Genomic DNA, 25,712 nt, shown 5'->3' with positions numbered 1-25,712 from the left:
GAATGACACGTGAGTAAATAAATGATGGCCAAGAGTAAGAGTGAGTTTCCGTGTTCACTTCAGACCGCCAACATTGCCGCACTTAGATCCTGTTTCGGCAATCCAGGAAACAGGTCTTGCTGTAAGCCCCAATGGTGTGACGTAGAACTAGTCGCGCGTCAGGTGTCACTTCAGCTGGTCGGGTGGTTGGTTGACTAGCTTGAGCTAGCCTAGCTGCAGTCACGTGGGTCCTGCGGCCGGCAGGTGTGATGTTGAGCAATGCTGCTGCGCTGACACCTGAAGGGAGTCGGTTGAGCGAATGTCACCTTGATGACTCATTTGCCACCACTTCCTCAAATCACTTTACGCAGTCGCACTCCACGTTGAGGCAGAAGCATGCGTCTGTTCCCCCGACGTCGCATGGCCCCCATAAAACTGGCTGTTCTAGGGGGGGCTATCTTCATATTGGCCTTGTTGGTTCTCCAGAAAGACGCGGACACCTCGTTATCCACCGAACCCTCGATCTGGGAACGGGTACCGCAGAAGGACAAGGTGATGGTCCTGGTCCGAGAGGCTGCCAAAAACTTGGGCTTCCAGATTCCTGATCCGGGCGAGACGGGGAGGATCGCTTGCAGCGTTGGTTTTTACAGCGAGGATGAGCTCAAGCCTCACATCGAGAGACCGCCTCAGAAGCCCAATGCGGCTGGTGCAAATGGAGAAGCCTTTGAACAAAAGAATCTGTCTCCTGAGGAGACCAAGGAGAAGGAGGTGGGCATGACCAAGCATTGTTTCAATGCGTTCGCCAGTGACCGCATCTCGCTTAGCCGGAGCCTCGGCGACGACACTCGCCCTCCAGAGTAAGATATCACTTTAACAACCTTTTATAACTTGAGGACCTGATTGCGATAAATAAAGCTGGTATCCGCCATTGGTGTGACATCACCAATGGCGGATTTGATTGGACATATCTGTTAATTGGAAACACCAACCTTGATGCTGAGCTAAAATACGGAATAACTCATTTAAATGTAGAATAAAAGTGAGGACGCTGATTATCATACAACTGCAAGTGCCTTACGTTCTCTTCTAATATTTCTAATGAGAATTCATCGCATGCTAGCGGTTGGTATGCTAACGTTTTGCCACAATACTAGCTGATTGATCGGCTTCGTTAGCCTACATATTCACTTCAGGTCATATTTTTAATGGATGAAATGTTAACGTGTCCACTCCGTCCCAGGTGCTTGGCCCAGAGGTTTTCCCGCTGCCCTCCGCTGCCTGACACCAGCGTGATCATCGTGTTCCACAACGAAGCCTGGTCCACGCTACTCCGAACGGTCTACAGCGTCTTGCACACGTCACCTGCCATCTTGCTCAAAGAAATCATCCTGGTGGACGATGCCAGCACTGAAGGTGAGAGACCAGCAAATGGAAAAAGCCGACAACAGACTGGTTGTCAGTTAATGACAAGAAAAAAGGAATTATTCGTGAACATTTTACTTTTGAACGATACTTTTCAATCTCCTGGTACGGTTTTGCTGGTATTGCGCCAATTGATGTGAAAAAATGGCCTCTCAAGAGTACCTGCAGAAGCACCTGGAGGAGTACGTCCACGTCATGAAGATTGTCCGTGTGCTGAGGCAGCGTGAGAGGAAGGGACTGGTGGCGGCCCGGCTGCTGGGCGCCAGCATCGCCCAAGGCCAAGTGCTCACCTTCCTTGATGCGCACTGTAAGCATTTTACTTTATTACTTTTTTCAACCTATGAAGAAGCTAACACAATTAAAAAAAAAAAAAGGATTCAAATAGAGACGACGGGAAAAAAACATTGGTGACGTTGAGAAACTCTTATACAGTTATTTTCTCCACTGTGTCTAAATAGCTAAATAAAAATAATATTTTTTACTTTTGTACGAAAGCAACATTTCAGAATTCAGTGTTTGCGTTGAAGTAAAAATGTGAATTTCCTGCAATATTTCCCAGATTTAAAAGTTTGGAACTTTAATGTTACATCAGACAAACAAAATTCTGAATAAAAGAATCCGTTACTAAACCAAATTCTGATTTGATGTACTTGAAGGTGAGTGTTTCCACGGGTGGCTGGAGCCGCTAATGAGCCGCATTCTGGAGGAACCAACGGCGGTGGTCAGTCCGCGCATTGCCTCCATCGACCTCAACACTTTCAAATTCAGGAAGCCTGTAGCCAACCAGCATTACCAAAACCGAGGTTCCTTCGACTGGGCCTTGACCTTTATCTGGGAGCCCGTCCCTGCTGACATCTACAAGTTGCGCAACAATGACACCTATCCAATCAAGTAAGTACTGGCACTCCACGGCTAATTCGAGTTCTTCATTCAGTACACGTAAAAAGGATTGTTCGATTTTTGCTTCCTCAAGCAAAGCGGCGTACAGAATTAAATCATTTTTATTCTGGTACTGGCTTCATCCATTTATTCCGTTTTTTCTTCTTACCTGTGAATATTTCAGAACACCCGCTTTTGCCGGCGGTCTCTTTTCCATTTCAAAGAGCTACTTTGAACACATCGGAACATATGATGAACAGATGGAGATTTGGGGTGGTGAAAACGTGGAGATGTCCTTCCGGGTCAGTCTTTTTCCCCCCCCTAATTCTCTTACAAATGTCATTTCACGGATTGTCATAGATGTGTTATGTATGTCCAGGTGTGGCAGTGCGGCGGTCAGCTGGAGATCCTTCCTTGTTCGGTGGTGGGCCACGTCTTCCGCGCCAAGAGTCCGCACACTTTCCCCAAAGGCACAGACGTCATCGTTCGTAACCAAGTGCGCCTGGCCGAGGTCTGGATGGACGACTACAAAATGCTCTTCTATCGTCGCAACAAAAGGGCCATGTCCATGGCCAGTGAGGTGACCATTTGTTCGTGTGGGAGGAGCTTCTCGACACCCCTAAGTAGATTTAGAGTTATCCACAAAGGCTTCTACTTTTCAAATTTCAACAAAGCAAGTTTGTGACTTTTAAATTGTTTGCGGATGTGTTGGCAAAACAAACCCTGGCAACAAACAAAATTCGGATGATCAAGTTGTTTTCAAGTTGGAGGACCGGTTGGTATTCGAAACGGCCATTCCCCACCATGCCTGCCAGCAACAACAACATAGATGTGGGGGACACACCTACCGAGACGGAAATACTCCACACCTAAAAACGTGCAGAAGCTTTTTTTGTTAAAGGTGAATCGTTGCCAACAAACAAGGCGGACGGGTGCCTGGATCGAACCGTTGCCGGTTGTACCTTTAGAAGCATTCACAGTGCTCCAACTCAGTCGTCACATTGATTCTTTTGTGTCTAACGTCTTGTATTTTTTGGAGCGTACGTCTTCCATCGTTCTGTTAGTGGGCGTGTTATCAAAATCGAACGTCTCCTCCACAGTGTGTCAAAGCCCAAACCGAGCGATGAGTCAAAAAAAATTTGGAGCTCAGAAACAGGACGGCCTTTTGTCAAAATTGTCTTTTTATTTGTGTTTTGAAAATTACAAACACAAAAATGTTTCATGTTCTCCCTATGGGCTGCACTGCCATTGAATTAAATTTGTGGTTGTAGCACTCGTACGGGAACATTTCCAGTCGCCTGAAACTGAGAGAGAGCTTAAACTGCAAGAACTTCTCCTGGTACCTAAACACCGTCTACCCCGAGATGTACATTCCTGAGATCCATCCATTAAAATATGGATCAGTAAGTCAGCTTTGCTTTTCTTGCTGCAAGTGGATGTGGGGCGAATGTAGAGCTTCTCCCTCCTTTATTGTTTGCTTCCAGATAAGGAATGCCGGATCTAAAACCTGCCTGGACGTCGGTGATACCAACCCAGAAGGGAAATCTGTTATCATGTATGAATGTCACAACCAGGGAGGCAACCAGGTACACAACTCAATGTACTCTACACTGTTGCCGTACCTCCAAGTTGGACTTAATTAATCGACAACAAACCGATTATCAAATGAATGGTCTTGTATTTTAATTGTTTATAAAAAAAAAAATTGTGGAGGTTCATCCAAATCTTCTGATTTCAGATACTCAAAAAGAATAATTCTCTAGTTTATGTAATCTTTCATGAAAGCAGACTGATTTATCTTTTGTATGAAATCAAAATAAGGAATTTGCAAACATCTGCTTTTACTTTGGAAAATAATGGTTGTTTACTTCTTGTTTTAATCACTAAATAATACCAAATAAACAAAAAGTAATCTCTGGGTAAAAAATGAACACACTTTAATGAAAAAAAAGAAAAATCATTCGATTATTTGATTTATCAATCGATAAAATCTTTTTAAACACACCATCTTTTTTAATAATTATTTTACACATTTTTAATCATTTACCGTAATCTTCGGACTATAAGTCGCACCAGCCATAAAATGCCCAAAAAAGTGAAAAAACATATATATGTGTATAAGTCGCCCCCCCACCCAAACGATGAAAAAAAACGCGACTTATAGTCCGAAAATTACGGTACTCATTTTAATTATTCGAATCATTTTACCCCCATGGGGCAACATTTAAGCCAGGAGATATTTGTACTTTGTCATTTGTCACCCGTCAAATGGAGGCCGCGTCTGTGATCTTTCCCAGTACTTTGAATACACGGCCAACAAGGAGCTGCGCCATAACATCCGGCACGAGTTGTGTCTTCAAGTGTCGCTTAATCCAGAGGCGGTGAAGATCCAGAAATGTACCCTGAAAAAAGGGGCCTCTAAGTCGTCGTCAAACCAGGAGTGGATCTTCACAACGGTCTGTTTGCCTCCATGTGTTTGAGCTTAGCGACCCGGTGCGATACAGTCTGACGATACTTTTCCTTTCCTACCTCTTCAGGAGAACCTCCTGAAGAATACCATCAGTAGGAAATGCCTTCAGGCGAATGGAAAGGTGGTCGTGATGGACAAGTGTAATGCTTGGAACGACAACCAGCGCTGGAGCTTCGGCTGACATTCTTCAAACAGCCCAACCGGACTCATGAGGTTTTGGCACCAGACTCACATCGATGCACTTGGATTGGCTGCTTTAAAATAATGCCGGGTTCGAAGTCGGGCTGTCAAGGCTGTTTTTTTTCACTATGGACTTCCTTTGGTCATTCTGTTTTCCATTTTACAGCATAAGAAGGAAGGAAGTGGAATTGAGCAGACTTTTGTAAGGGCCACAAGGTGTTCATATTTTGGATATTCTATTTTAAATATGTATAAAAAAAACTTTTACAGCATTGTCGATCAAAATTGCTACACAATGTGTCATTTTTAATTCAGATTGATGATGAAGGCCTTTATTTGAAAAATCAGATAACCGTTGAAGAAGTGGTTTAACGATATGATATAATAATAGTTAGAAAATAAGATTTGTGTTCGACAATGACAAAAATCATTACCTCCAATTTCATGAGGCAGCGATACATGGCGTGTCAAAATATTGGATCGACAAATGTCAGATTCCTGTTTGCTTGCTGTTTGTCTCGTTGACCTATTACTAAACTCCAACTGTCAAAGGACCGGCACTCCGCTAAATGTTTGCTCAGCAATTGTATAGAGCAAGAAACATTCCTGACAATTGTGTCAAGTGGAGGTGTTGCAAAACCAGATCTGCCACAACCATCCTGCTTGACGAGTGCAAGCAGCAGCAGTGTCACGTCTCGTCCCCGCTTTTGCTACGTGTCTAGGTTGCCATGGTTTCTGTTCGCCTCGCCCCTCCCCTCCTGTGTCACCTCAATGTAACCGAGGTCACCTGTTTCGTTTTTTTGCATTTAAGTTCTGTCTGCCCCTCACTCCCCGTCGGATCAGTGCGTAGTTGTTATGTCTTGATTTCGCCATGTCCTGTCGTTTTCTTGTCTCACGTTCCGGTCAGTCAGTCTAGTTATTGTTTTGTGAAGTCATGTCAGTCTGTTAATTCACGTCTCGTCACCAGCCGTGCTACTATGTGTCACGTCTTTGTCGGTCAGACCAGTTCTTGGTTTTGTTGGTAAGTTATGTCAGTTCGCCGAGTCTGTCTTTGAGTTCTTCAATAAACCCTGGTCCAAGCTGCGTTTGGTCACCCTCCTCCATTCCGCTCCATGACAAGCAGCTTTGATGAACACTCACACAAATGGAGCCAAGCGCTGTTAATTTATTTCAATACATGGAATGTCAAACGTATGTAGCCAAGCATTGTTAATTTATTTCAATACATGGAATGTCAAACGTATGTTTTACATGGCGCCGGCTGTAAGTAAAAATTTTAATTTTGCCACATTTTCTTTTTACTTGGCCCCAGATCCTCAAATATACATGTAAAACATTTTTTTTTAAAAAGCACAAATTATGTTAAGTTTTTGAGAGGAATAAAGGAAATGAATTTTAACTATCATAAATTTTACAACTGACGTGAACCTAATATGTATCCTATCATATTGTGTTATCCTTAAAGATCACATTATAAAAATGGTTGAATAATTGTTTATATGGGAAGGGCGAAGAGAATCATTGAGGAAATTGTATTTTGCCATAATTGGAATATTGTGTAATAATAAGAGTCAGATTAGTGAAATAATTATATTGTATGTCATCAGAATTATAGTGAACCAAAGAGAATCTTATTTAATCTTAATTGAAGCTAATTGCTTCCATCACATCAATACATTTCTGAATTGTATTGAAGGGCTTGTAGTCCCCCGCTTCGCCAGTAGATGGCAGCATAAACTGTTTCTTTTATTTTTTTGTGCAAGGCGACGATGACTTTTCACTCTGCTCCTTTGCGTGCCTGTGTGTGTGTCATGTCTCCACAGAGGCTGAGAGCTGATGGACGTGAAAACGAAGGAAAAGAAGAACGCGGAGCCGTTAAGCCGCTCGGAGGTTTTCAGCCAGCTCCGGAGAGAACTCCATGGACACCTTCAATCCGATCATTCCAACATCTTTATCATCCTGGGCGCCTCGGTCAGTGCCATTTTTTCTTAACCGATTTAATCTTATTTCAAGAATATTACTTATTCACAGGAAGGCAAACCCTTCACCCAACAATGCAAAAAAGAGGACTTGTATCTTTTAGATCGCCTTTGTCCTACAAAGTTGGAAAAAGTGGCGTGTTAGTATGAATGCTCGTGTATTTACTTGCAAATGGAATGTGGTCAAAGTCTGCAAGTCTGCTCCTCCCCCCTCCCCTCTCACTTTCTCTCACTCAGCTGCCCTTTGGACCTCTCATGGAGCTCAGTCTCCAACTCATGTCAACTGAAAGCAAGGTATAACCAATCTATTTGATTCCATAGGGAGATCTTGCTAAGAAGAAGATCTACTCAACCTTATGGTGAGTCTGATGAGAGAAACAAAAAAATTCAAGTTTGATTTGTTGGACTCAAGTGTGTTCTCTTAGGTGGTTGTTCCGCGATGGGTTGCTTCCAGAAGACACGTACTTTGTGGGTTTCGCAAGATCTAACTTAACAGTGGAGGACATCAAGATAGCGTGCCTGCCTTACATGAAGGTAGCCTTTGTTGTTTTTTTTTATTTCTAAAACTTGCCCTAGCATGCCACCAGTAGGATAAGAAGCCCCCGAATGAAGCAAGCAGTCATTCCGGACGTTCCTGTCCTCAGGTGACTGATGGCGAGGGTGAGCGCCTCTCCACCTTCTTCAGCAGGAACTCGTACCTGAGCGGTCGCTATGACGACGCCGTTTCCTTTCGCAAGCTCGACGCTCATGTGTCCTGTCTGCCCGGCGGAGCTGAGGCTAACCGGCTCTTCTACTTGGCGCTGCCTCCCACCGTCTACCACCATGTCTGCACAAACATCAGCGCCCATTGCATGAGCACCAAGTCAGTATACACACACACACGATCGATGTGTTTCTGGTTCCTGGCACGTCAGCGAGGACACGCTGACAAATTCGAATGAATGGCCAGAATCAATGATCCACCTCATCACCAGCATCATGTTCCCAGCAGAGGTTGGAACCGTCTCATCGTTGAGAAGCCTTTCGGACGGGACCTGCAGAGTTCCCAGGACCTGTCGGCACACATGGCCTCGCTCTTTGCAGAGGAGCAGATCTACCGCATTGACCACTACCTGGGCAAAGAGATGGTCCAGAACCTCATGGTCCTCAGGTAAGCATGAAGGCAACTTGTCCTCTGCCATGTCTGATCATGGCAAGGAGAAAGGCCGGCGTGTTCACTTTTATTTCCTGCAGGTTTGGCAATCGCATTTTTGGACCGATTTGGAACAGGAACAGCGTGTCGTGCGTGGTGCTAACCTTCAAAGAACCTTTCGGGACGTATGGACGAGGAGGATACTTTGATAACTTTGGCATCATTCGGTGAGTGAGTCGTGCTGGAGAGAAGGTTACGAATTGTGTTTTGTTTTTTTCTCCAAATTTTTTTTTTTATATGAACATAGAGACGTGATGCAAAATCATCTCCTCCAGATGCTCTGCTTGGCTGCCATGGAGAAGCCCACCTCCACCGGGCCAGATGACGTCAGGAATGAGAAGGTAACAGTGGGGACGGCGCAATATCAAATCAAAACAAAATTGCAACTGAGAAATTCATTTTAACAAAGTCATGCTAAGCAAAAAAAAAACCTGTTCTTTCTTCACACCCATGAACTTGTTCTTCTCAAGGTGAAGGTGTTAAAATGCATCACTCCCGTGGATGCGTCCCAGGTGGTGCTCGGCCAGTATGTGGGGGACCCCGAGGGCGACGATCTTGCCAAGTTGGGTTACCTTGACGACCCCAGCGTCCCCGAAGGCTCCCGCACGCCCACCTTTGCCACCGCCGTGCTTTACGTGAACAACGAAAGATGGGACGGTAAAGAGGAGACACGCCATTGCTTCCACCACTTCTAAATTTTTCTTTTACGTTTGTCGCATGGATGGTGACCACCATCACTCATTTATGATCCAGTTTTTGACTGCTGCGACTAATACTCCAGAGCGACAAATACTCCAGAGCAACAAATAGTCTGAAAAATCCAGTAATTAGTTTTAATTACTGAATTGGAACTCTAAGCTTTCAAAATGACTTAAATAAAGTAAATAATGCAACAATATTGCGTTTGTCAATATTTGAGTTGTTTCTCTGTTGCTCCTTCTAAGGTGTGCCTTTCATCCTGCGCTGCGGTAAAGCTCTGAACGAGCGCAAGGCGGAACTGCGGCTGCAGTTCACCGACGTGCCGGGCGACATTTTCGCAAATGAATGTCAGCGGAACGAGCTGGTGGTACGCGTGCAGCCTGACGAAGCCATCTACCTGAAGATGACCACCAAGAGGCCCGGGGGTCACTTTAGCCCAGAGGAGACCGAGCTGGACCTCACCTACAGGAGCAGATACAAGGTAACGTCCATTTTTTTTTTTTGATTTGATGGCAGCACGGTGGACGAGCGGTTAGCACATCTGCCTCACAGCTTTGAGGTTCCAATCTGGGCTGTGAACTTCCTGTGTGGAGTTGACATCACCTTCTCCTTATGCCCCGCCCACATTCCTAAATCCCTATGTTAGCATGCATTCACAAACAAAAAAAAATTAGAACCAAGCACGTCCAAAAAAAAACATCTCCCGTCTGGTCCCGGCAGAACGTGAAGCTTCCGGACGCGTACGAGAGGCTCCTGCTGGACGTGATCTGCGGAAATCAGATGCATTTCGTGCGAAGGTTTCCGTCACATTCATCACAGCGCTTTGCTTGTTCCTGAAAAGTTGTGCGCTCACTCTTTTTCTCCTTAGCGATGAGTTACGGGAAGCCTGGCGAATTTTTACCCCGCTCCTCCACCAAATTGAAGAGACGAAGACACGTCCCTTACCGTACAAATACGGGAGGTGAGTCATTTTGTTTTCTTGTGTTCCAAATATGATGCATCGGCATTTTCCTCAAAAATAATTTCACTTCTGAACTTTCATGTGCTGTAAAGTGCAGCCAGAATCTCAACTAACCAATTTTCTACTTTCTTTTTAATTGACTGTGGAACTGCTTCTTTCTGTTAATTTCCTATGGGAAAACTGTTTCACTATTGGAACACTTTGGGATTGTTTGTGATGTTCCGCAAATAATCATCCCACTCTGATTCTCGTTTGTTCTTTTTTTTTTTTTTTTTTTTGCTCAGTCGCGGCCCAAGCGAAGCAGACGAGCTGGTGAGGACGGCTGGATTCCGCTACGAAGGGAAATACAAGTGGGTGCAACCTCACTTGTGAGGCGCCACTATTGGCACTTCTAGAAACAATAAAGGTCAATGAAAATGTCACTTCTATGTCACATTTTGTTCGGCATACTTCCACTGCACAGGAAACATCTCATTCAGTTCCAATGGGACAGAAATATTCATTTCCTCCACGACCTCGTTCAAAGTTCAGTTCATACATTTTAAAAATTAACTTGCTTGGTTCATAGTTCGTCATTGAAATTTTGAACTTAGTTCATCGTTCCAAAAATAAAAAGTTCATAGTTCTTTTCTTCCCACGATCAAAAAAATCCTAGTTTTAAACGCTACCCCTAATTTGAAACTCTACTCAACAGCAGAGGGCGCTATAATATAGAATAAACTTGCCAAATATCTTACAGGTCCCCGGCCTCTCAAATGAGGATAAACACGCTGGGTATATATAAAAATAAATAGTTTATTGAATTCACTGTAGTGGATAAAAATAGCATTTGGCGAACAGCTTCTCGAAAGACTTCCTTTCTTCTTTTGCCGCCATGGTTCTTCACACGAGCTCTGGATGTGCGGTCGCTGGGTCTTCAATGCCCCTTGCGTAAAGTCGCACCAGCTGCCCGTGAATCCTGATGGACCGACAAGAACATGTTGAATCGATCCTGACAGCAGACCGAACAAGTATGCCTTATTGGATTTTTTTTTTTTGTGTCAACTAAAAGTGCATCACTAGCTTGACGAAGACGTCACCTGCAGAGGATGTCAGTGAAGGGCAGAATCTCCCCGTCGCAGTTCCACACGGACGTCGTGGGAGCGCTGCTGCAGCACACTCCGCAGAGGACGCCGCACGTCGCTTTGGGGGGTTGCGCGGGTTTGGTGGTCAAGTGCTGCTGAGATCCGTTCCTGCTTAGCTCCTCGTTGTATCCTCCCTTCTCTTCTTCTTCTTCATCTAGACTGGGTTCTCCCACCTTCTTGTACGCGTCCTCTTCTTCGCCAGAGGATACAGAGAAGCGAATTGCCTTCACTCGGTGGACCTCCACAAACGGGAGGTCAAACTAAGCACAATGAGGTAAACAAGAAAATCACATTTACTGTTAAATATGTAGAATTTAATTTGAATGTTGTGCTTGTCACAAAAGTCGAACCGGTTTCATTCCGTTTCACTTATATGAAAAGTAGATGACATTATTCAAAACAAGTTTGCTTATTTTCCTCCCTGTGGAGAATTCACACATAACACATAATGATAAAATTTTTAAAAAAAAAATTGAAAAAGAAATAGAAAAATAAGTGATTTCGGCAACCTCTGTAAAATATTGAAAATTACGGGCATAAATCATCATATCTCAAGTATTACTGTAAATCTCCAAAATAATTCAAATAAGCACCCTTTCAAAACGACGAAAAACAAATGAAAAATCATTTTCAAAGAATGGATATGAGGACTACTTGCTGGTATTACCTGGTCCTGTGAGCTGGTGTGCCTGTAGAGGTACTTGAGGAAGCCCAGCGGGTGCGAGTCCCAAACCAGGATGAGGTCGCCCGTTCCGTCGGCCAGGTGAGCCGAGGGCGAGAGGCCCAGAGGGCTTTTGGGACACGAGCACGACATGCAAGTCAGAGACACGCAGCGGAAGCGGCCCTCCACCCTCACCCAGTCACCTGAAGCCGAGGTACACATACAAAAATATTCATAAAATTATTCAGAATCCAGACGGAAATCTTCCTATTATTCCTTTGGTTGCAGGTGGGAAAAATAGGCATTTACGATTCAATGCTGTTGTGTGAATTTTTGCATGTGTGTGCATGAGAAAGTGTGTTACCCTCTGAGTCACTGCTGCTCTTGCTAAGGTAGGAGCTGCAGAGTGAGCTTGAATCTGCAGATTGGGGGAAAAACCTATCCCTGTTCCTGGAACACACATCGCACCTACACACAAAAACATACAAAGACAAAACGACAGACGTGTGAGTAGGCACACAGGTTAAAATATTTGGAAACATTTGCAATTCTTAATTGGTGACCCTGAAAGGCAGTGTGTCTTGTCCCTCGGGCTGGAAAGCATGGGGTCCGCCGGCAGGAAGTGAACCACGCCCTTGTAGCTTCTGTTGCTCAGGTACACCATAGCGCCTGCGCCGACGACACACGATGATGTCATTCCAAAGCCTTCACGTACTTTTTTGGTTCGCCACTCTTACCGGCGTAATCGTATCTGAGCGGTCCCATCCAGCGTTTTTTTTCGCTCTGGGCCAGCACGTCGCCGTAGAAGCCGTAACCCAGCAGGGACACGGAGTAGCGCACCAGAGTGTTGGAATGATGCACTGAGCACACGTCCAAAGGCTGAGAGTCGCCTGTAAACACAACAAAACCGTCACTCTTTAGCCCTTTCGTACCAAAATTTCATTTCACTTGTATTCATTCATTCATTCATTTATTCATTTATTTATTTTATTTTTTTTGTTTTATTTTTTTATTCATTTATTTAAGTTAATTTAATTCAATTTAATTTAATTATTCTCTTTACCAATGATGATGTGCAAAGCTGAAGTGACAATATCATAATTTAATTTAATTTAATTTAATTTAATTTAATTTAATTTAATTTAATTTAATTTAATTTAATTTAATTTAATTTAATTTAATTTAATTTAATTTAATTTAATTTAATTTAATTTAATTTAATTTAATTTAATTTAATTTAATTTAATTTAATTTAATTATTCTCTACCAATGATGATGTGCAAAGCTGAAGTGACAATAATTTAATTTAATTTAATTTAATTTAATTTAATTTAATTTAATTTAATTTAATTTAATTTAATTTAATTTAATTTAATTTAATTTAATTTAATTTAATTTAATTTAATTTAATTTAATTTAATTTAATTTAATTTAATTGTTCTCTTTACCAATGATGATGTGCAAAGCTGAAGTGACGGGATCAATGACCCCCACAGTGGCGTAGCACACACAGTCTGTGGAGCCTAATGAGAAAGAAAAAAGAAACAAAAAAAACAATGAAGACACTATACTAACACAACCGGTGTCGTTTTTTTTGTTTGGCGCCGACCTGCCGGGATGATGCCGATATGGAGCGGACACACTTGTAACACAGCGGACGGCTCGTTCTCGCACAGGCCCGCCTCTTGCTGGGTGCGACCAATCACGCCGTGGAGCACCTCACTGAACATGCCGTCGCCACCGACGCACACCACGCTGTGGCACGCACAAATGTAAACAAAGGCAAGTCACACACACACACATATGTGCACTTACCCGTCAAAGCCTGTGAGATCTTTTTTGAGGAGGTGGTCTCGAGCCTGATTGGCTCGCTCCGTTACTAAACGGAAAAATAAAGAATGGCATCAGAATATGAATTATATGAGGACAATGGTCAAAATTGGATGGAATCGATTAGGTGTGATCTCCTACCGATAACGTGAGAGCTGATTCCAGCCATCTCAAAGAGAGGCGCAACCAGAGAGTCGAAGATTTGCTTTCCTTTCTTCTTCCCTCCAAATGGATTGATAAAAACCAATAATCTGTTTGGACGCAAAGGACCTGAAAGAGGATGGCCATTTCATTTTCAAGCACACACGCCGTATTGGTTTGAGGCGGACTGCTTACAATGAGTTTTGAGAGCCGCTCTCAGATGATTGGTCCACTGGTCTCTCAGGACCCGACTCGGACAGGTAAACTGGGTGTGGCCCAGTCGCCATAGCAACCCCCGGGAGCTCCCGCTGCTCACACGCTTCACGTAGAACACTGATGGGAAGGGAAACGAGATGAACCAGGAGAATTGCTTAATCATGGCGGAAGGTATGATGATGTGATTTCAAATCGATGGAGAACCCACCAGTAAAGTCTTTGTCGGAGTCCTCTGCAGACTTGCAGGGCAGGCCGCTAACTCGCCCCTCCTCCACGCCGACGACGTCCGCCACCGACACCGAAACTGAAAACCAAGCAAGCGGCGTTAGGAAACACGAGAAAGTCAACAATCTGCCGTTTTCCATTCAAGGAGTGCGGCCACAAAGTGCGTTTGATTCACAACACTTTTGCTTACCAAGAATAATCATTCTTCTGTGGTGAGATTTTTTTTTTTTTTTTTAGGATCTATAAAGGAATACTTATGAAAAGTCTACACACCCCTTTTCGAATGTAGTAAAAGAAACGGATTATGACCAAATAACATATTTTAGAAAGTTTGCTTTGTACCAAAAATAAATTAACCAATCAAACTCAAAGCCAGACAACACTCAGGTAGGCTTTCCTTTGCATTTTTTTCTTTTCCTTACATAAACGTTTCAGGAAGCACGGCTATTTGGACGGTGTTGAGAGCAAGTTGGGTACTCCCATTGCAATCTACACCTGACACCTCTGTCACACTTGGGCTCGTTGATGCTGTTGAACCGGTTGTGCGTGTTTTGCCGCTCTTCCTTCAAGTGCTTATAGTTGACAACCTTAAAGCACTCTCCAAGTAATTATAAGTAACACGAGATTTCCACCACATGTCGTGGTTAACAACTGCCAAATGCAAAAAAAAAAAAATGATGTGCATGGAAGCAGATGCACAGGGGTTTTGATTCCCGGTTTATTTTGACTAGTTGTGGCAAAAGCATTAACTGTATAATGCTTGGGATTATTTTATTTTATTTTTTTTACTATAAATAAAAAAAATCCAAATCATCCACTTCCAAAACTTCCTGCAGTTTTCTTCAAACAAAAGTGAGAACAAGATTTTTTTTAATGCGCTCGTTTGTTATAGACGACTTTAGAAAACGAACTGGGGAGTTTTGTGTTTGTGAATGCGAGGTATGAGTGAAAGTGCAACGTACTTGTTTTGTGATGGCAGTTCTTGTGATCAACTCGGGTCCACTTAAAAGTCCAGCCGGTGAGGGAAGCTCGGTAGCGCCTGTTGGCGAGCCACAAGCTCGACTCCATCCGGACGCCACACTTGACCCACTTGCAGCTTTGCCACCTTCGTCACTGACAAGTTGCGAGCAGGAGCCGCAACGTGCACATGCTGGACCAATGAGTGGGCGCGGTGCTGTAGTGTTGGCTCGTGAGTGAACGATGGGTTCAAAAGAACGAATCTTTTCAGTGAACAAATCACTTTAAGAAGTGAATGCGGCCCCAAGGACTAGACCTTGACACCTGTGACCTTTGACCATGATATTTCCCTAATAAAGTGGCCTGTTATTAGGTGCACTTCAAAATGGCGGTGTACCTAATGGAGTGTCCATGTGATTCCCTTGTTAAGTGCACCTGCGTGAAAAGTTTTAGCTCCCGCAGAACGTGAAAGTGACCAAAATCTTTTCACGCAGGTGTGCTTAACGAGGGTAACTTGGAAAACATATTGGAACGCGGCCCCAAGGACTAGAGCTTGACACCTGTGACCTTTGACCATGATATTTCCCTAATAAAGTGGCCTGTTTTTAGGTACACTTGAAATTGGCGGTGTACCTAATGGAGTGTCCAAGTGACATCACACATCAAACAGCCAATCAGGAGGGTAGGGTGAGTGAACCGATTCTAAAGATTCAGTTCACTTAACTGGAATGCACATCAGTAGTACAAAGCGGTGCAGACCACCAGGTCCAAATAGCTGACTGGTGAGTGACAAGGGCTCTTGCTCAGTGCGAACTTGTTTCGATCCCAGGTGCGAGATTATACATTTGTGTGCTTTTATTCTGCAATAAACTCTTTATTTATTTCTTCTTCTTTTTTTTAACCTAGTGTAGTGTACCTATTGAAGTGTCCATGAGGTGTACCTACACATATTGTCATATAAAGCAGTTAACCAAATGTCAGATTTTTGTTTTCATGCCCAAAAAAATAAGAACGTTCAAAAATCGTTCACTCACGAGCCAACACTAGTGTAGGTGTTGTATTATAGAAATATGTTAATAACCGAGCCAATTATTATTATTATTATTATATATAAAAACATTTTTTTTTTTTGGGGGGGGGGGTAGTAGTTGTATTGTTTGACGTATATGTTGTTCCCAAGGGATGTTGTAATATAGAGAAAAATGTGTGTGTTGCCGTTGTCGACATTACCATGTGTTTACTGATTGTTTTTTGTCTGGTGTATTGCTTAGTTGTGTGTCATTGAAGTTAAAAAAAAAAAAGATCAGTGTGTGTGTGGGTGGGACGACTCGTTGAACGATTCGTTTGAACGAATCTTTTGAGTGAACAGATTCTAAAGATCCAGTTCACTTAAAAGAACTGGAATGCACATCACTACGGCGCTGCTTGTTCTTGTTTATTTAGAAGGCTGTAAGAAGAATGCCCATTGGCTGATGACGACGCAGAATTTGAATATTAAAATGAGAGGTGGGGAAACATTTGGCCTCAAGGTAAGGAACATGTCATTTTGAAAACAGAAACACGTGTATGAATGTACTTTTTTTTTTAATAAATTGATTTTCCTTGAACAACCCATTTCAGGAAAGCACGAAAAATTAATTCAACACATTGAACAGTAGTCTTGATAACAAACAATCCCAATTCAGTCCATCCATATCCGTATAATGCCCTCGAATGGCACGACATTTTGGTTATAATAGTTTATCTTTTTACTTTCTTCCATTCTTTTACTGTACATATTCAAGTATGCTTTGGAATGCACAAAAATGGGGACGCAAATGAGCAGTTGTCGCATATGTCCACCAGACGGCAGCATTTAGCCCTGAGGAATTCGTCCATCCGCTTCTAAGTATGTCAGTGGACTGCAGTGGAACGGCAGATAAACAATTAGCCTGAAAGATAAAATAAACTTGGCATTTGGGGGTTTGACGGGCAGCCTCTCATTTGTGTGTGTGTGTGTGGTGGGGGGGGGGGGGGTGCTGATGAACTAAAATGCTGTGGAATGAATTCACTTGTTGAAATGGAGAATGTGAGACTTGAAGTTGGAATAATTTGTACTGGTCAGGAAACATGGAAGCGATGCAAGTAAGTAACCCTAAAAACTTGGGTGAAGATTTTTTTTTTTTTTTTTTTTATGAAAGTGAAATTTGGGATTGGAGGAATACGGAAAATAGTCACGGGAAGATTGCAGAATAACGTGTAAATGCTCTTTCACATTGACAACACGTAAGAATATTGTATACATGTATAAATACTTTTTTTTTTTTTTACAAGTCATTTTCACAGCTTGAATATTTTGATTGTGTGCAGCTATTCCAACACTCCCCTACCCCTCTCATGCCCTCTTTTCCTTTGGGACGCCCGCAAGGGAGGACGACGAGGAAGAGGGAGACTCTTGCAGCACTTGCTTGGACACGAGTTCTTTGAAGACTGAGTCCATTTGGCGGCACACCTCCTGTTAACGGCGGACGAGACAATCTGGTGTGACTTCCAACTCTCCTCCCCCTTGGCACTAGGGCATTGTGACCTGGAAATATTTAAGAAGGCAAAAGAGAAAGAGCACAAACCTTATCTACTTTGACGTCATCCGCAGGGGAGGTGGTCACCTGTCTGGAGAAGGAAAAGATGTTTGAATTCAAATCGTTTTCGCTGTCATTAACGCAAATTGGGATGAATCCAGGGTGAATCCATTGTTAGCTTGATACTCACTCTCTGCGCGCAAAACCAGGAGAGTGAGTCCTCCTTGGCCAGTTCTGGGGCCCGGTTGGAATCTGGAGGATGACCTTTGACCCGCATGTAGCCACGCTGACCCCAGCCCCGGCTGGTCCCGACGCGGACCTGCGGTGGTCCGCCTGGCCGCTCTTGTCGCTTTTGGAAGCCTCGCTGTTTTTCTGCTGGGCTACTTTTGCAGAGTGACTGCGATTGACCGGGTGTCCCGCTTCCAGTTCTGTTGCACATCACATAGCCTGTTACTTTTGTGTTTCTCAAACCCGAATGCATGCGATAATCTCTCCTTGCTAGTCAGGGTCTCTTTGCATTTCTCAGAAAGAAAAACAAGCTCACCAATTTTGCAGTACTCTGCCTCGCCGTCCCCTTCCTCCACATTTAGCTCACTGTGAGGGGGGAGAAAAAAAATTTGCATTAGAAAGCAAAAAAAAAAAAATCTCAACAGGCTTTTGCGCGCTTGCTTCCTCTTGTATCTCTGCAATCATGCCATTTGGTTTCCTCTGTTGCAAAACGTATGTTTCTAATTAAAACAGCCGAGTCAAAAAATACGTCAGCGAAAATCTGCATTGGGGAAAACAAATTCATAAAATGAAACCAGCCCCCCTCCAAAAAGAAAAAAAAAAATCCTTCAAACAGCAATAAATAATGTGTTTCAACTGTCTCACCCGTCATCTTGTTCCAGCGTCATGCACTTTTCGTACACGAGGCCTCGCACCTCGCTCGGCCCGGGAAAGATGCTCTCGTGCTGGACGATGAAGTTCTTGACCATGGCGTTGATCTGTGGCTGTAAGGTGACGGCGTCGTGCTGGTCCAGCTGCTGATCCTGGTTCTGTTCCAGAGCCCCTCTGACCAGGCTTGGACCGAAGCACACTGCCAGGTTGTAAGGCTGCATCATGTTCTCGTCGCTGTACTGCGACACGCTGGGGACGAATGGCGACATTAGCGTGAAGCTTCTCCCGACACGTCATTTAAGGCGGACAGCTTTGCACTCACTGGTGAAGAAACGCAAAGAGGTATCTCATGACAATGATGAGCGGCTCGGTGAAGGACGAGATGACGCTTTTCAGCTGATCGGCTCTCTCGCCGTCGTTTTGGATGTCTGACGGACAAAAGGGACTGTGAAACTTAACGAGGAAACATGAAGGCGTCCAAGAGAAGATGGTAGGCTTGATCCGTTTTAGGTCTCAAATAGAACAAGGGCACGCCGAGGAACACGAAACTCACAGGTGTACTCCAACAGCCGAGCGAGGCTGTCTACGGGGAAAAGGGGATTCTTCAACTCTCTGAAATACAGCTTGAGCACTCCGGCAACAGAATCCAGGTCAGACGTGTGCTCGGTCAGAGGGTCTTCTCCTACAAAACAACAACGCTGGATCTAAGTCAAAGTAAAGATACTTTTGACTTTTTCTTCCTCACAACAATTTCTAGCACCTCCCTCCTACCTCGCTCAAAAGCATCCCTCAAATTGTTGACTTCCACTTGAGAGCCCGGCACCCGAAATATGCCTTCATGGTGGAGGCCTGGTGAACGGAACCACAATTCAAATTGTGCCTCGGACTCTCCCGAGAGACAAATCGACGGGGCTCACCGTTGAGATTGATGTAGCGAATGCAACTTTCCACCACAACTGGAATCTGTTGACCTGACGCCTGCAAAACACAGGAAGGAATACAAAACATTGCGCAAGAGCACACAGCATATTTTCAATTTGACATTCATTAATTCAATTCCAGTGGATTTTCCCTTCAAGGTTAAGTGACCATTCGCTAATATAGCATTTCTTCAATACTGACAAAAAATACGAGGGGTTAGCACTTCTGTAAGACAACGCGTGTACTGATTTATGGAAGTGGCAAATTTCATTACCTGCAAGAAGGACAGCATGTCACCACTGAAAAGTTTATGGTTGTGCACCAAATTGCCACTGGAGGGATTTTTCCGAACACGTGGAGACTTTCCGTGGTGTCTGTGGCGAGAAAGAAAGCAAACCATTTGCTTAGGTGCTTAGCCGTGGGCCTAAAACCGGATCAGCCACAATAAACTGAGGTTGACTTACCTTGGCGGATGTTTACTTGACGTTTGGCCTAGGGTGAGAAATAAACATTTAAGTACTCGAACAGGTGATTGTTAGAGAAGTTCCATTTGCGCCACCTTTTTCCACCGCCACTTTAAGCAGGTCATGTTTGGCTTGCAGCTTGGACTCCAAAGAGCTGCCCACCAGAAACTCTTTGACTCTCTGGAATACAAAAGCAGCTCTTGTCAATCATCTGTTCACAAAAAGGAAGATTGTGGGTCTATGGCTTAAAAAAAAAAAAAAAAAAAACTCACAGTGAGGTAGAGGTTTTCTATGTCTTGCTGGTTTGTTCTGCGGCGCGCCACGGTGGGCCGGACTAACAGGCCGTCTGTGCTTTCCTCTTGGCTGCTGTTGGGCTCCAAGTCCAACTCGGCCATCGTTTCCAGCAAAGACGACTGGGCTGCTAACATGCTCTTGTTTGCCTGCGGCGGTCGGGTGAAAGCCACATTTTGGATATGTTGGAAGTCTCGCCTTGAAGCGAAAGTCCTTACGGGACACCGGTGAGATCGGCCATGTTGGATGTTTGGAGAGAGTACGAATGAGCGTGAAAGGAAGGAAGAGGACGTCCTTCAGTCAGTGGCCGGACGGCGACGCTTTACCTCCTGCGATTCCTCCGCGACGGCTGTCAGCCTGGTCTGGATCTGTTTGAATCTGGTCTCCAGCTCAGACCTCATCTCGTTCTCGGCGCTAATCTCAGACTGCTACGAGGTCAAGCAAATGAGGAGGGAATGAGCCATCTGCGAGAGAAAAAAGCCAAAGCAACGGGACCACCCACCTGGTCGCCATCGTGGGGCTGGTAGGGGAAGCGAAAGGGCAAACAAAAAGTCACGCGGTGGTCCTGCAGGAGAGCGTCTCGGTCCCGGCCCGGGTCCAGCCCGGACATCGTAGTGTGGAGATGCTGCAGGCTTGAGTCCAAGTTCTGCTGGCCCTGGCGCCGACTGGACAGATAAGCTTGCATCACTCGGCCCAGACACAAGTGGTAGCCCGTATCGGCGCACTGCATGGGGGGGGGAGGCCGCGGCATGTCAAACAGCCATCACGTGCTAATCTAGTCATTTGGAGAACACGGCAAGGTCTAAAAGCGCTCGTCATTGGTTGACAGACAAGTGCAGACTGACGTCAATGAGAGTGGAGATGTCCTGGAGGTAGTACTTCTTCATGGAAACGTTAGCAGCATCCAAGTTGAGCAGGTAATCATTTCTGGCCTTGCTGCACTTCAAGTAGATGTCTTGGACTTTTCCTTGCCTCTGTGAGAACATGAGGGGGGGGGGTGAAGAAATCACTTTCACGTGTGTTCTTCCATTGCTCCTTGCTTTCTGTAATAAATTTAAAGTTGTAGCGCTGGACCTTCAGATTGTAGAAACTCCGCATGAGGGTTTGTCGGGTGTTTTCGAGCCCAACAGCCCATTTACCAAATTTCAAGTCAAGTCAAACAATCTTGCTCATTCACAGTATAAATTATTGGAGCGATAAAAATTCCGCTGATCATAACACCACAAAAAAAATTATTTCCAGCTCTAAAAAAAAAAAATGAACACGGAAAATGTACATTTATAACTCCAAATATTAAACAACTTAAGGGTATGAACATTATTATGTACTTGCACTCTGAAGAAATTTTTAAGAGATTTAAAAATAAATATATTTTTTTAAATGGGAACCAAATGACTTGTCAAGTCACTGAGTTTGCGTCACTCAAGTCATAAGATCAGCGACACGATCAATCCGAGTGCGTCACGTCTGCTCGCCTGCCATTTTGTGAGAATCTCTTTTGTAAAGAAAGTGAGGAAGACGACAGGAGTTGACTGCACTTTACCTTCTCGATAAGCCTCTCCAGTTTCTTTGCGTTCTGCTTCTGCTTCTCCTCCTGTTTCTCCGCCTCCTTCAACTTCCCGTCTGCACACAGGTAGTCGGCGTGGTACTGGGAGTACGTCCGCCACGCCTGCACCAGAGACACACGTGTCACTACGCACGCTCAAGAAAGACAAAAGTCCTTTCGAGTTTCTCACGTACAGTCTGCAGCTCCGTGGTCACCTTGAGCAGGCCGTCCTGAAGCTGAGTGCAGATCTCTTTACTCTGGAAACCGAGCAACGGATGCGTGAAGAAAGCCGTTGGTGGATTTATTCGGACCCTGCTCACGTGGGTACGCATTTGAGTACCTTCTTGGCCAGCCTCTGTGTGTACTCCAAGCAATAGTTTAGAGGCTGGATGAGGAAAGAGGAGCAGTTGTCACTCAGCTGGTTATGGTCTTTACTCTCCTGCCTCGTGTGTGACAGCAAGGCCGACCACATCTGGGCCACGGAATGACTGCTCGCCTCTTTTCTGTTACCAGAAACACGGATAGAACATGGGTATCACTTTTGAGGTTCCAATACGTCCCGAGTGGAATTAGCTTGTTCTTCCCTCTCGCAGAACCAAAACATTGGAAGACTTGAGATTGTTCGGGCTACCTTTTGCTCCGGTTGGTGAACCTTTCAGCCAGTTTGTCCAAGGATCGCGAGTACTCGCTCTCGATCTCGCTCCGTCGCCGCAGGTAGTCGGCAAAATCGTGCAGAAGCTGGCTCTTCTGCTCCAGCTGCACGTCCATGGCTTTCAGTTGGTCAACCAGCTGCCAGCGAACCTCTGAAAAGGCACAAGAGGGAATGAAAGACTACAGACAACCCCGATTTGCAATAGTAACGTGTTTTACCCTTAATTTGTGTGTCATAGTCCACCACGCCAGTCTTGTCCTTCCTGAGCTTCACATGGGAAGCCATGATTGCCCGAACCAGGTGGACTTCTGTGGAACAAAGACAGCATTGAAAACTCGGGTGATTTGTATAATGCACGGATTGGTCAGCTCAAAAGTACAGAAGATAAAAAAAATAAATAAATGAATCTAATAAAATGTATTTTTATTTTTGATTGAATAATTCATAACAATGTCACTTGCCTTAACTCATCCCAAAATGAATATTTAATACAAATACTGTGTCCTTTGTTCATCCGTCTGTGCCAGTGACGTGTAGTGACTGGTAGAACAATTGCAATGCTCTTCCACGAGATGGCAGAACCTTTGCATCGACATTTCAAACTGACTACATCGGGTTGTGGGAAATTTGAGACGAAATCATCAGCGTGATGATTCACTGATGATTGTTTTCCCATTTGTTCCCATAGAAATAGTGTATGTCACTAAGCTCTCACGCCTTGTGGCACAAAGCATGAAAGCGTTCACCATAGCGGAGGAGTTAGTTTTGCCTGCTAGTTCTGGTCTGCATACCTGCTGAGGCAGTTGTTAAATGACTTTGCAGATTATAAGGCGATCGTTTCATTTGCGCTTTATTACAAATTGATTTGCAGTTCATTTCATCTTTAAAAAATGTATATTATTTGAATGTATTTATTTCGTCACCTTTTTTATTCATTTATTGTTTTATATGTATAAATATATACATATATTTTTAATTCTTTTTATTTTGTTATAAGTAAAATCTAAATATTATATATTTTTTAATTAAAAACACTGACTTGATGCTTTAAAACAATATATAGTCTCAGCTTGAGTTGTGCCAGGAATTATCAGCCTGTTTGAGAGGCTTGATGTGTGTGCAGGTTTACATACACGTTTAATAGAAATTTTGTGATGATCCCATTGTATCACGTCATTCTACTGAGTGAGTCAATGAAACCTATACAGCCCCTGAACTAGACCACATGATGTGACACAGTAAATATAATACTAGAACCAGGAGCCTTAATAATGAAAACATTCAGCAGTCCAGTCATTACAAATATCGAAAACAATGACAGGCAACATCCTCGCCGTCATTGGATGTGCAGCGAGTTCAGTTATTTGAATTTGAAGGAAGATTTACTTGAGTAATTATATGAAAAAGAGGAAGAGTGCTGTTTTCTTGCGTGACCAACACACATTCACACACACTTCCCCATTTTGAAAAGGCACACATGACTCTTCAACATTCTCTTCTGCCGAAATGCGTTACGGCTCTTAGATCGGAAAGTTCGGTTCAAACCTCAAATGCGTGCAACACACAAACTCAAATATGAAACTAACTGCCTGTCATGTACCACGTTGGGTCAAGTCTCATTTCTTATATGCTTTTGCCCTCTTTCATTACAACCAAAAACAAATGAATTCAAGAGTGAAGCTGGTGGTAGCTGCCACCCCAAACAAACGCTAAGATAATGTATAAATAAAGGTATCTTTAATCAAATTATTTCTGTAAACAAAGCCTATTTAGAAGAAACATGTCAACTGCTGAGAGCCCCCTATCAGGGAGATTCCCCAATCGCACCGTCATTGATATAAGGTCATGTAAGCCGTATGTCGGTAACCCCTTCAGTGTTGCCTACCCTGGTTGGGGGCAACGGCTACGGATTTTTTTTTTTTTTTAACTAGGAGCTTAGAAACCTTTCATCTACCACACTTCCATTCCAAAATCTCAAGAACTAAAAGTAATAAGAGCAACTTGAACCTTGTCGCGTTCAACTTTTGAAGACGCCTTTGGCCCATAAACTGCCATGTGACTCACTGTTGGTAGTAAACCAGGAAAAGGCGGCAAAATGGCAAAACCAAGAGCCGAAAGTCGGACTTGGAGCACTTGTAAAGAGGGCACGTATTTCTCAGAGGCCGTGTGTCTGCGTCCTACCTGATGAGGAGCAGGCTTGACTTGTCGCTTGTGTTGTGAGAGTGCGGTAGGCAGGCAGGCAGGCACAGGCAGCCGAGTTACGCCACTTAACTCTCACCTCCCCCCTCACATACACAGATGTGGGTGGGGTGTGCAACTCATCCCTCGCTTTCTTGCTCGTTCTTTCGCTCAGGCGCGGGCGCGCGCCCGTGCGCGCTCACCGTGAGTGTGACTCACGATCTGCTTTCCCTTTCGTCACATTTGCACATGGACACATGGGGAGTGTCACCAGAGAACGTTGGGGGGGGTCAACTGTTTCCCTGTATAAATTTGACTTGCAAACACACAAACACACTGGTTAGTGGTCATCATTGAAAGTAACTGCGGTTGGTTTTCGACAGCAGGTACAGGGCCAACTTTGGAACTCGTGGCATTTCATTTTGAAAAAAAAAGGAAACATGGGAATTCGTTAGTTAATCTCCGGAGGTAAACGGTTCGCCCAAAATGAATGAGTCATTTAATCTGGGGATGCGCCACGTTGTGGTGAGTGAGGCTATACCAGGGGTGGGCAAACTTTTTGACTCGCGGGCCGAACTGGGTTCTAAATTTGGACCGGAGGGCCGGACCAGGAGCAGATGGACGTAGGCGTTGTGTGAAGTCATATAAGCGACCTGTAAAGGTCATTGCATAAAAGATCTTGGCCTTTAGTAGGTAGTAAAGCATGGATATTCCAAACAATTTTTTTGAAAACAAATGCATTTATTAACAGCATTAAAAAAATAATAATTCACTAAAAAACTGCTATCAGTGATTCTCATAAAATACGACACTGTTATTATGAATAACAATCTCCATCACTTCAGTGCCTGCAGGTCAGATTAATGAAAGATGTTTATCTTATGAGATCACATCAAACGGCAAACATTCTGACCAAATATATCATCTTGAAGAATCGGTGAAAGCATACATCCAAATAAAGTAACCAAAACAGCAACACGGTGAGGGGTATCTGAAAATCAGAGCAGAGTTTTAACTCGCAAACACCTGGTAACAGAGGTGAGGAAACGGGAAACACCTCCTTACAGTAAGCCTTAAGAACTTTACAGGTTAAGATTAGTCGCAAATAGGTGGTGCATCAATGTCCTTGAGCATCCTGCATTGTTTGAAAATGAGAATGGTCGCTAGTTTCAATCCCTGCTATGTGTACGTACAAATCATATTGAAAATGCATTTTTTTACAATAAACTTGAGAGCCTCCCGTTCATTTTCAGTGGGAACAGTGTTGTTGGTCTCCCTTTTTTGCTAGTGCGTCATAGTCTGGAGTAA

The 25,712-nt window shown here is 43.9% G+C and overlaps 4 protein-coding genes across 8 annotated transcripts; 2 read left to right on the top strand and 2 right to left on the bottom strand.

Annotated features, from left to right (window-relative positions):
* The first annotated feature begins 269 nt into the window (after positions 1-269).
* galnt6 (UDP-N-acetyl-alpha-D-galactosamine:polypeptide N-acetylgalactosaminyltransferase 6 (GalNAc-T6)) lies at positions 270-6,894 on the top strand. Of its 3 annotated transcripts, XM_061272988.1 has the most exons (11): positions 270-836; positions 1,220-1,392; positions 1,559-1,708; positions 2,058-2,292; positions 2,465-2,582; positions 2,660-2,860; positions 3,552-3,683; positions 3,765-3,866; positions 4,578-4,736; positions 4,818-4,963; positions 6,754-6,894. In XM_061272988.1, exons 1-10 carry the CDS (start codon positions 376-378, stop codon positions 4,929-4,931), a joined length of 1,845 nt encoding a protein of 614 aa, XP_061128972.1. In that variant the 5' UTR covers positions 270-375; the 3' UTR covers positions 4,932-4,963; positions 6,754-6,894. The 3 variants fall into 3 exon arrangements, with proteins under 3 accessions (XP_061128972.1, XP_061128971.1, XP_061128973.1); XM_061272987.1 differs by lacking the exon at positions 6,754-6,894 and having other exon boundaries at positions 271-836; positions 4,818-6,013; XM_061272989.1 differs by lacking the exon at positions 6,754-6,894 and having other exon boundaries at positions 500-747; positions 4,818-6,013.
* On the top strand, positions 6,767-10,183 carry LOC133150451 (glucose-6-phosphate 1-dehydrogenase-like). Its single transcript, XM_061272991.1, has 12 exons — positions 6,767-6,901; positions 7,231-7,268; positions 7,335-7,443; positions 7,554-7,771; positions 7,901-8,059; positions 8,143-8,268; positions 8,349-8,442; positions 8,572-8,758; positions 9,046-9,281; positions 9,521-9,597; positions 9,669-9,761; positions 10,046-10,183. The coding sequence occupies exons 1-12, from the start codon at positions 6,767-6,769 to the stop codon at positions 10,131-10,133; spliced, it is 1,560 nt and encodes a 519-aa protein (XP_061128975.1). The 3' UTR covers positions 10,134-10,183.
* A 353-nt stretch (positions 10,184-10,536) lies between these two features.
* Positions 10,537-15,115, bottom strand: zgc:158263 (ceramide kinase family protein). Its single transcript, XM_061272990.1, has 13 exons — positions 14,921-15,115; positions 13,942-14,037; positions 13,713-13,850; positions 13,518-13,646; positions 13,362-13,425; positions 13,156-13,301; positions 12,995-13,069; positions 12,284-12,436; positions 12,110-12,215; positions 11,911-12,014; positions 11,553-11,749; positions 10,841-11,145; positions 10,537-10,719 (listed from the first exon to the last, which is right to left on the bottom strand). The coding sequence occupies exons 1-13, from the start codon at positions 15,024-15,026 to the stop codon at positions 10,644-10,646; spliced, it is 1,695 nt and encodes a 564-aa protein (XP_061128974.1). The 5' UTR covers positions 15,027-15,115; the 3' UTR covers positions 10,537-10,643.
* Positions 15,116-16,480: 1,365 nt separating this feature from the next.
* Positions 16,481-24,599, bottom strand: LOC133150447 (rho GTPase-activating protein 4-like). Of its 3 annotated transcripts, XM_061272985.1 has the most exons (23): positions 24,408-24,599; positions 22,445-22,534; positions 22,206-22,377; positions 21,915-22,077; positions 21,769-21,831; positions 21,572-21,697; positions 20,874-21,002; positions 20,531-20,752; positions 20,355-20,456; positions 20,010-20,177; positions 19,833-19,917; positions 19,738-19,765; positions 19,548-19,647; positions 19,270-19,330; positions 19,124-19,201; positions 18,906-19,034; positions 18,675-18,780; positions 18,347-18,601; positions 18,018-18,067; positions 17,664-17,901; positions 17,522-17,564; positions 17,285-17,409; positions 16,481-16,846 (listed from the first exon to the last, which is right to left on the bottom strand). In XM_061272985.1, exons 2-22 carry the CDS (start codon positions 22,509-22,511, stop codon positions 17,290-17,292), a joined length of 2,505 nt encoding a protein of 834 aa, XP_061128969.1. In that variant the 5' UTR covers positions 22,512-22,534; positions 24,408-24,599; the 3' UTR covers positions 16,481-16,846; positions 17,285-17,289. The 3 variants fall into 3 exon arrangements, with proteins under 3 accessions (XP_061128969.1, XP_061128968.1, XP_061128970.1); XM_061272984.1 differs by having other exon boundaries at positions 16,481-17,409; XM_061272986.1 differs by lacking the exon at positions 24,408-24,599 and adding an exon at positions 24,234-24,382 and having other exon boundaries at positions 16,481-17,409.
* Between the last annotated feature and the right edge of the window lie 1,113 nt (positions 24,600-25,712).

Source organism: Syngnathus typhle, linkage group LG2, assembly GCF_033458585.1.
Source record: "Syngnathus typhle isolate RoL2023-S1 ecotype Sweden linkage group LG2, RoL_Styp_1.0, whole genome shotgun sequence".
Classification (NCBI taxonomy): domain Eukaryota; kingdom Metazoa; phylum Chordata; class Actinopteri; order Syngnathiformes; family Syngnathidae; genus Syngnathus; species Syngnathus typhle.
Note: the sequence above shows the minus strand (reverse complement) of the source record. Positions and strands in the feature narration are given on the sequence as shown.

Bases quoted from the DNA above. Each gene is read 5' to 3' on its own strand.
- galnt6 (XM_061272988.1), top strand. From the start codon at position 376: ATGCGTCTGTTCCCCCGACGTCGCATGGCCCCCATAAAACTGGCTGTT. The intron at 1,393-1,558 runs GTGAGAGACCAG...TGGCCTCTCAAG, and splicing joins GGACGATGCCAGCACTGAAG to AGTACCTGCAGAAGCACCTG. The intron at 2,293-2,464 runs GTAAGTACTGGC...TGAATATTTCAG, and splicing joins AATGACACCTATCCAATCAA to AACACCCGCTTTTGCCGGCG.
- LOC133150451 (XM_061272991.1), top strand. From the start codon at position 6,767: ATGGACGTGAAAACGAAGGAAAAGAAGAACGCGGAGCCGTTAAGCCGC. The intron at 9,282-9,520 runs GTAACGTCCATT...TGGTCCCGGCAG, and splicing joins CCTACAGGAGCAGATACAAG to AACGTGAAGCTTCCGGACGC. The intron at 9,598-9,668 runs GTTTCCGTCACA...TTTTCTCCTTAG, and splicing joins CAGATGCATTTCGTGCGAAG to CGATGAGTTACGGGAAGCCT.
- zgc:158263 (XM_061272990.1), bottom strand. From the start codon at position 15,026: ATGGAGTCGAGCTTGTGGCTCGCCAACAGGCGCTACCGAGCTTCCCTC. The intron at 13,426-13,517 runs GTAGGAGATCAC...TTTTCCGTTTAG, and splicing joins AATCAGCTCTCACGTTATCG to TAACGGAGCGAGCCAATCAG. The intron at 11,750-11,910 runs GTAACACACTTT...CCTCGGCTTCAG, and splicing joins GAGCAGCAGTGACTCAGAGG to GTGACTGGGTGAGGGTGGAG.
- LOC133150447 (XM_061272984.1), bottom strand. From the start codon at position 22,511: ATGGCTTCCCATGTGAAGCTCAGGAAGGACAAGACTGGCGTGGTGGAC. The intron at 19,918-20,009 runs GTGAGTTTTTTT...TTTGTATTCCAG, and splicing joins TAGAAAACCTCTACCTCACT to AGAGTCAAAGAGTTTCTGGT. The intron at 18,781-18,905 runs GTGAGTTTCGTG...TTTGTCCGTCAG, and splicing joins TCGGCTGTTGGAGTACACCT to ACATCCAAAACGACGGCGAG.